Source organism: Myotis lucifugus, unplaced genomic scaffold (genome assembly GCF_000147115.1).
Source record: "Myotis lucifugus unplaced genomic scaffold, Myoluc2.0 scaffold_0, whole genome shotgun sequence".
Lineage (NCBI taxonomy): Eukaryota > Metazoa > Chordata > Mammalia > Chiroptera > Vespertilionidae > Myotis > Myotis lucifugus.
The window spans coordinates 35,005,856-35,015,476 of NW_005871048.1; the positions used below are offsets into that span (position 1 = coordinate 35,005,856).

At 42.0% G+C, this 9,621-nt stretch overlaps 1 protein-coding gene across 2 annotated transcripts in view; it reads right to left on the bottom strand.

Moving 5' to 3' along the window:
- Nucleotides 1-9,621, bottom strand: part of RASGRF2 (Ras protein specific guanine nucleotide releasing factor 2) — a 122,072-nt gene that overhangs the window by 25,541 nt on the left and 86,910 nt on the right. For both annotated transcript variants that reach the window (XM_023750319.1, XM_023750310.1), the window contains one exon: nucleotides 2,519-2,625. In XM_023750319.1, coding sequence (XP_023606087.1) covers nucleotides 2,519-2,625 — 107 coding nt within the window. The remainder of the gene's footprint in view (nucleotides 1-2,518; nucleotides 2,626-9,621) is intronic.

The window sequence follows — 9,621 nt, forward strand, 5'->3', positions numbered from 1 at the left end:
GAGTCTGGTGAAGTGAGTCATAACCTGTGGACACAGCTGCAGGCCCCTCTATCAGTGCCATTGGGTGGCCTGTAAAATTCCTCAACTAAGTGGACAGAGCATCTTTTCAGAATTTTTTGGCCAATAAAACAAGTCAGGAAAACCAAAATTGCTAAAGATCATACATACAAGGCCTTGGACAGAGACTCGAGCACAGATCTGAACTGTCTATAGCCAGCCTCAAATCCCTCCCCGACCTGTCTGTGCGCAGAAGACAAAGCAGCCACAGAAGCATCTGGTTACAAGCTCAGCCGCTCCGGAGCCTGCAGACACCTTGGCATCTGGAATCATGCAAATGACATATAAAGGCTCCCAGCCAGAAACTCTCATGAAGTGTGTGGACTATACAAACATGTCCTTAAGTTGGATTCTCCACACACGCAGCCCTGATTTCGGTCTCGGCTGAGGTGGGAACTTTAAAAGCTAGAGAATGACCTCCCCAAGAGGATGAACAACAGCAACATTAATATGCAAACTCAACTTGACCACTATGACCATGTGCCCAACATTGCAGAACCCCGTGAAGGGAGACACAGAGATGAAAGGGACAAGCCCGGTCTGCAAGGAGCTTATGGGCTAGTTGTAGGGAGATGAAATGTGGAAGCTGGAGGGATTTAGTCACACATATCTATACTGTACTTTATGCCTTTCATGCTTTTCAATTCAACATAGCCTTTAACTCTCACCACATCCTTGGAGGAGGTAGGAGGGTGGTGGTTGTTCTCATTTTCAGAAGAGAAAATTAACACCCAGAGAGGCCAAGTGACTAGCTCATGGCACCAGAGAAGACAGAGTGGCAGGGTTGGAAGAAAGACACAGGTGCCCCGACCCTGGGCTGCTGCTCTTGCTAATCCATCGACAGGCATATGGGAGGAACTCAGGTTGGCCTCATGGTTTTGCTTTCAACACAAAAGGTAATAATGAGTGAAAAAGTGCACAAAATGAGGAGAAACTGGGGCAGAATATATTAACAGGTGCAAAATTTTAGAATCAGGAAAAAAAAAGAAACATTCTTTTTTACCAAATAGTTACTAAAGAAAAGGCAATGGGTGGGTGGGGGCGTATGTAATACTTTCAACAATAAAGGTTTTTTTTAAATGTCAATAAAAAAAGAAAAAGCAAGAAGGTTCTAGAAAAAGAAACGGCATTCTGGCACTACATTGGGGTGGAGGGAATTGAGCATGACATCTAAGGAGAACTAACACTTACACCTTTGCAACTTTTTATTTCTCCTGACTCAAGTTCAGGGTAGAATCTGCCAATATTAGTCACCTTCGATAAGAAATGAGAAATGAATACATGATACCTAATACTTTGTGGTAAGCTTGGTTATCTAATTATTTGGGGTGAATTTACACCCTGTTGTTTCATTGTAGCTTTTCTGTTTTCTATAAAATGAAGTGGTGTCCCTGGTTAGTCTACCATGTGAGGAAAAACACAATCATTCCATGTTGGCCTGTATTTTTTAAATGGGTACAACTTCCTACTCATTTTTTTAAAGCTATTAATCAAAATAATCAGGATGCCACAATAATGCTACATTCGTCCTTAAATGAACTCAACTAGCACAAAATGACTCAGATAATGAAAAATCCTCTTGTTCAAGCCCTTCATTTTTGTGATATGAAAACCAGAGATAACTAAGGTGAGGGGGTTAATTGGCAGAGTCTGATTATAATGCAGGTTTTCAGACCAGCAGTCTCATCTCATAGCTGGACATTGCTTTTAAGGGAGTACATACCTTTAGATGAACTTGGATAAAGCTGAGTTGTTATTCTTTCTTTGAGCATCAGAGTGGTCAGCTTGCTTAGGGTCCATCAAGTCAGGGGTCGCATTCACACCTCCTCTGAGCTCACTGGTTCAGGCTATACCCACAGTCCGTGAGAGGAGGGCACACAGTGTGGCCTCCAGGAACATGAGCTGAAACCAGCTCTCTGTATTTGAACTGTCGAACCAATCCATTACCAAGAGCCTTCCTTGCCTTGCTCTAACTGCTCTTCGTGGAGCCCAAATGATGAATCAGGCTGAGAAAACACTCCCTTCCCAGATACCAGCGTGTCTGGTACTAGGGTGTTATTTACCTCCAGGGACACCTGCCATTTACCTCCAGAGGGTACCTTCTGTTTACCTCCAGGGACACCTGCTGTTTACCTCTAGTGAACACCAGTGCACCTGGCACAACTCCACTTACAGAGAGGCCCCTGTGAACAGTGCTTCTGTGCGGCTTAGTACAGTGGCCCTGCTGTGGCTCTAGGGCCCACAGGGCACGTCACTTGTAGGTCTGAAACAGTAGACGCTGGCAATACACATGTGTTTGTTTTGATCAGCATGTGTGTCCTCTTATTTCTTCCCTTCCTACATTCCAATTTCAAGGTTTGAAATTCTCATCCCAAAGAATCAGGAGGCATTGTACATGTATAAGACTTAAAAAGATGATTAAAAAAATCTTGAAAAATAATGAATGAGGCCACTGAATTACCTGCGCGTGCTTTGAGACCCAGTGACGGAGGACATTCAGGACTCGATTGGTGGCTGTTCTACGGATAATAAACTCTTTGTCACATATTCTGTCCGTGTTGTTAAATCCTTAGGAAGGAAAGAAACACACACATGTTCTAGTTAAAGCCAGTCCCCAGGGACCTGGAAAAAGTCATTTATTTTAGGACATTTGTTAATGAAATTCACATTTTGACAGTGAGATGATACATTTTGGCAATGAGATGCAAGTGGCTTCTGACTGCTGTGAACTCTGCTTACTTACCTGTATAACCTCAGAAATGAGTCCACCAGAATTACAGGTGCAATTAAATGAACAATGTGCATGTTTATTAAAGGTCACTGATTAAAGCTAAAGTTGGTCAAATGACACTTCCATTTCTGCCTGTCTTGTTCTATAATATAAAGCCGGGAAGTTTAAACAAGTATTTGGGTCAGCATTAGTTTATATTATGCTGATTATATAATAGCATTTTCAATACTTGTAGATGGATGAGCCTGTATCTTGGCTTCCACATGCAAATACTTCTTTGTGCATGGCTATTTTGAGAAGCAGTATTGTGTAGTGGTTAAGAACATGAACTCCACAGTCTGGATCACAACTCTGTTCTCCTACCATGCAAATTACATAACCTCTCTGGTGACCAGTTTCTTCATGTCCTGCATGAGATAATAAGTGTACCTACCTCATAGAGTTATTGTGGAGATTAAGTTATTTAATATATGTTAAGCATTTGGAATGGCACCTGAAACAATAGTAAAACTCAATAAATATTACCTATTATTACAACTCAATATTGGTTCAGTGTCCTTTGAATCCTCTCTGTGCTGGCCTATGTCTCCATCTTAGCGATCTTTTCACTGTCAAGAAACTAGTTTAATATTTTTTTACTTTTTAAAAGGATTCTGCCTTCCAATCATAATTAACCATAATTAATTAGTTATACATTTCCTTTAAAAATTAATTCAAGCTTTACATAACTTTACTGGAACACTTATTGAAAGTTGTCTAAATCACTGATTCCATTTCCTCATCTCCTACTCCAAGCTTCTCATCCCATCTCACCGCCATAACAGTTGCCATTAAATTCACTAATAACCTCCATGTCCCTGTATTCAAGGTATCTCTATCATCGCTCAACAGAAACCTCATCCTATGATCACCTATAAGAAAGTATTTATATCCAAGATCTCTTTTTTAAGCTCCAGATACATATATCCAACTTCCTCTTGACATTTTCCTCTTAGATGTTTCAAACTCATGGCCTTTCCACCAAACCTTGTCCTCCTCGTGTTTCCTATCTCAGTAAAGGAACACCACCAGCCATTCAGTTAGATAAGCACCTCTACTTGAGAAGTTAGAAGAGAAAGTGGCCCAGGCTGGTGATAGCCATAGGGCTCCTGACAAAAGCACACACAAAACCTCTCTGAAGGGACACACACTCAACCTCAGCCTGTACTGGATTACCACTGAGAAAGCCCCTGAAGAAAAACTCACAATCAAAATTACAAAACACACAAACCCTCCACCATGAACAAGGATCAGTAGACACAGGGATCAAGAACTCCTCACTCCCCGCATCACTACTACCAAGAATTTCAGGTACTAGAACTATGAGAACCAAAATTAAAATGTTTACAAAGACTAAAGATATAAAATGGAAATTGAAAACATGAGGAAAGAATAAGTATTTTAAAAGTCAGATTTTACAAGAACCACATAAAGCTTCTTCAAATTAATGCTTTCAATTATTACTGAAAAACAGAAAAGATGACATTAAAAATCCAACAGAGAGATAACACAGATTAGACCCAGCTGAATAAAGAAAGAGCAAACCAGAAAGAGATCTGAAAATTAGATCTGAGAAAATTACTCAAATGTAGTACAAAGAGCTAAGGAGATGGAAACAGAAAAGAAGGGTTAAAAGACACAGAGGTAAGAGAATTTTCAACATGTGTCTAGAAATGTGTCAGAAGAAGAGAAAAAAAATTAGAAAGAGGCACTGTAGGAAAAGGGTTCTTCAGACTTGATGAAAGACATGAATCTGCAGGCTTAGGAATCACAATGAATCCCAAGCCAGATAAATAGATGGAAACCACACCTTGACAAACTGTGAAATGGTAGAACTCCAAGGAAAGATATCTTTGAAGCAATTGGTGAGAAAATATATATGTTATCCATAAGGGACAGGCAGAAAAAGAGGATGGGAAATGGGGAAAGTATATTAATCAAATTAGAGTACAGGCCTCAACTGGAGTGAGAGCTAGGAAATAATGTGTCAATATTTTTCGGGAGGATGTCAAATGCTCTTAAAATACTGAAAAAGTGGGATGAGACAGCTCCCTACCCACATGTATAACTACAAAGATGGCTAGTCAGTGAGACAAGAACAGAAAGGGTGAGAAGTGAAGATGAGAAAGGAACTGAAAGATGGACATCAAAGTGAAATGGTAAGAGAGAAAAGCAATTTTAAGAGAGCTGCTATTCATTTAAAATATTTTAGGGAGAAAAAAGGATTTACCACCACTGGTCCCTTGTGTCTGTGTCAGGCGTGGGTGGAGAGGGGAGTTTACTTTGAAAGACAGGCAAGGAAGGCAAGGAACTTTCTTCTGCTCTCCATATTATTTAGTATAACACATAAGAGGGCCACTTAAGAGGTTTTACTTTATAAAGTTTCCAATATTTTCATAAATTCAAATCCCAACCTCCATGACCATTTAGGTTAGGATTTGATTATACTGCTTGGATGTGCTTCATAACTACTTCTAATTACCATGTTTTTGAACTTTTTAATGTAGGGCATAGCTTGGTAAGTTCTTGAACATCTCTTTGCTTTCCAGAGCTTATCACTTTCTGCCACTCTCAGGATTCAAAAATTCTCTTGGAAATTGACCAGGCACTCACTTACGCGACCTTCCTCAATGCTCACTCAGTAAGAGTAGAAGGGTCAGCCAAAGGTAGGACCAGCCTTCCAAGTACAGCAAGAACACCAAGAACCAGGAAAGGGAAACTCCAAAGACACACCTTCTACCTTCCCCTTCACAGGGGACCCAGCGCTGATATGACTCCAGGATGAACAAGAAGTAAAATCCAGGGAAAATTATTTAACCTCTCTGTGGCTCAGTTTTCTCACTCATAAAATGAAGAGAATAGTGTTGCCACATGAATTTGTAAAGAAGAAATAGATTTATTATTAAAAAAATAAAGTTCTCACCTATAGCTTCATCTATTCATCCCCTTGGCCCAATGGCCTTCACAATATACTTTTGACAGCATGCTAGTCATAAGGACAGTCAAGCTCTTCATTTTCTTTCTGAAAGACCCCTTTCACTGTTTGAGCAACAGATAGAGGTCTTTGATCTTAGAGAGAAATAATCTCTCAGTTCTATTGTAAACTACCTACAATTTAACCAGATGCACAAGCCATCTATCTGGGGGGCATACCTGTAGCAAATCCTGATAGATCATGCTTTATAAAAGGGGTTACTGCTTACTCAGGAGTTGAAATTGCCTTATCTGGGCTCTCATGTGCTTAGCTGACATGTGTGGTCTCGCTGTAACAGAGCATATAGATCCACTCTCCTGATCAGACAAGACTGTCTCCTCATTTTTCAGTCTTGAAAGCTATAGGATCAGAGACATAATTTTCCACAACTGGCCAGATTTCCTCCTTACTGCCAGCACCCATCTAAATTGGAGGCCGCTTGGGTAATATTCCTAATTTAAACATGAACTATCCAGCTAATTGGTGGCAATTCCCAAGCAGAGGCCATTTTGTCCTAGAATCATAGATTCACCCCAAGGAGTGTTGAGTCATTCCCGGAATAGCAAATAGCAAATCTTTGTGGGGCTTTGAACATCTTTCACTTGCCAAGTGTGACAGCACAACCAAACTCTACATGTACCGGGAGAGTTTATTTTACTAATATCACACATTGAGAATACTGTCACTCTAAGATTCCTGTCTATCAAATTTATGCATATTATTTTTTAGTTGTAGGCACTGGCTGGTCAAACTGGCTAATTTGGGCAACAAAAGTCATCTGGGAAAGTGATAAGGACCAAATCACCATAAATATGAATTTAAGAATGAAACTCAACTTCATGGTCCTTCCCCCAGACACCATCTGAGTCATTCTACCCCCTAAAGCAACTGGCAGATGTGCCACCTCTCTCACTAAACTATACACTCCTTGGAGAAGAGATTTTACTAGTATTTCCAGCATCTTTGTAGGCTCTTGAGCTTTGCACATAGACACTCAGCCGGTATTTTTCTTATCAAAAATTGCATCGCTCCCAGTGGAAATGATTCTAAAGTGTCTGCAAATGCTACATAACTGAGTTAAGGTCATCCTTTTACCACACTACCATGAAGACTATGAATATGCACTTAGGACAAAGTGGTGGGGAGTGGGGGCAAGGCAGTTGAAAAACAGGAAAAGGAAGGAAATTTTCATTTTGTTCTTCAACTGATGTTGCATAGTGGCCCTGAAGATACTAATGAACAATGAACAAATGCTACACTGTTTTTGCCTCTTTTTAAAAAACCTTTTTTTATAAGTGTGTCCTTATCCTTCAGTGTTTAAGTTCTCCTTCTTACACATGTCAACCTGAGATTTTTTTCTCTACCTGTAATTAACTGTAACAGAATGAAAAAAAAAATTCATCTTTCTAGACTGAGGAAAAGTAGCTCAGCAGGTCCATCATTATTTGTGATGAAGAATGGCAAAATCAATGTCTTTCCTTCTCTTTCATTTTTTAAGGAAATCAATAACTGTCAGCTGAATTGTTCTTATGGATTTTTAAAAACGTGTGCTACTTAGATTCCTTCTTTTAAAATAGGTGGTGAGGCAGACTTATCCAGGACCATCCCAATAGGTACAGGGACCCCTGCAGTGGATTTTACAGTGGGCGGAGGAGAAGGGCTCAAGGTTGAATATAATGTGGGCACCTGGGAACTTACAGCCCAGGAGGTGGTGCTGTCAGTGATGGAAAATCGTTGAGGAATCAGCAGGGGTAGGGGGTTCTGACAAATCCAACCTACCAGGGTTCTTGCTGAGGACAGTCAGGTGGTCAGACATGGGAGGAAGAAGAACCTGATCAGATATTGGAGAGTGGAGAGATTAAACTAGCTCAGCAGGGTTCTTACTAAAACTGGATTTTTGCAAGGAAATGTATAGATAGGCCTAGGAGAAGATTCAAAAACTTGACTAAAGATTGGTCAAGCCAAGATCATTGTCAAGACCAAGTGAAGATAAATTCGAAGAGATGAACAGAAGTCCGGCCTGGCAGAGGTGGTACCAGCTGCACAACGTGGATTAGAGGAAGGGCGGGCAGGTACTGAGCTGGGGGCAGGATAGACAGAGGTATTAACACAGCATGACCCCTCAGGAGAGCCTATACTTGTCTAAGGACTGAATGTTTCTGCTTCATATATATCCATTTCTAGGCTGGACTTAGAGAAATCAGGTGTCTCTAAAGTGATTAGAGCTGGGGTATGGGCCTTGGGGGAATAAGTCATGTATTCCCAATCTGTTGCATTTATCAACCATGTCAGAAGCACTACGATGAGTAGAGTATAGATAATTTGGTTGTAACTGACTTCTCATGGGCAGCATGGATGTCTTAGTGAGCATGTTTCTAGAGTCATTTCTACAGTGAGTATGTTGTAGGGGCCAAATCTCCATCATTGGAAGGAAGACGTGAACCCCTATCATCATGGGGTTCACATTTGGAAGCGGGGAGAACAGTAGCATAGGAATACATTCCATAGTAGACTGAGAAAAGTGATGTGAGAAAAAACACAGAGCATGAGAAGTGGGTTGGGAGGTGAGAGGAGCTTTTGACTTTAAATCCAGGGTCTGATCGAAGACTTGTAGTAGAGGCAGATCTTGGGGCAGACCCTTCTAGCGAGACGGACAGCAAGGCAAAGACCACAGGGAGGAAACCTGGCACCTGCCATTGCTGGCATTTCTTTCTACGGCCACATCAGTTTGAAAGAACAGCCAGCAAGTATAAGCCTTAGCTGGGTGGCCATGTGTCCAACAACAATTTGGGACCCCATTTAATCAGGCCAGGTGTGGGCTCCTAAGAAGACGGTAAGGCAGGTCCAAGAAGAATGGCTGTGGGAACATGGGGGAGTCCACTGGGGGTGCTTTGCCTGCAAATTTGTCATGATATTCGTCTGACATGATCGTCCCATTTGTTAACTTGTGCAGAATGTCAGTGCTCCAGGACCAAGCACAGGGAAGGGCAACTACTCGCTCAGTCTTGGACAAAAGGGAGTCTGAGCCCTAAATTCACAAAGGTTCTCAGTAAGTTTTATTTTTAAGGATGATGAAGAATATGCAAGTCCTGGCCGGGGCCCCTTGCTGCGTACACCCAGAGCACAGGGACACTGCTCATTCCTGGAGCTGCCATTTCCTGTGGGGTCTGAGCTAAGGTGCATCTTGCTAAGGATTTCTGACTTCATCCCAGGGGAGCTTGGGAAAGCAGGCTCTAAACTGGAGAATTGCACGTCATCCTTCTAGCAAGCCACCAGCGTTTTTGTATCAGGGATTCTGTCGGGACTCCATGGACACCTCCTGAAGTTCTCTGGGTCTGAGAGCTCCTTCCAGCAGTTTGTGAAGAAAGGCAGCCGTGGGTTCTGAGCCCAGAGAGCTGAGGGCCCCATTTCTCAGGGGCGATGACAGGCTATATGTATTATTTTGTGGAATTAGCACACAGTAGAGGCAGGCAGGCTTGCTCCATCCCACAGGTGAGGATGGGAATTTTGAGGGTCAAGTACTTTGCTCAGGGTGCTAAGCAAGTGGGTGGGAGTCAGGCCTCATGGGCTTTGGGTTCCAAAGCACATGCCAGCTAGGCCCACACTCTCTCTGTCCTTCCGATGCAAATACGATGCAGGTGCATCTACCAGGCCAACAGCTCAGCATGATGCCCTGCCCACAGGTGTTCTCAGATCTCTGCTTAGATTCTTAAAAGAATCTATACTAATAAAAGGGTAATATGCTAATTAGACTGGACATCTTCCTGGCATCCTTCCAGACAAAGCCACAGCAGCTGCAAGGGCCGAGGCACTGCGGTCC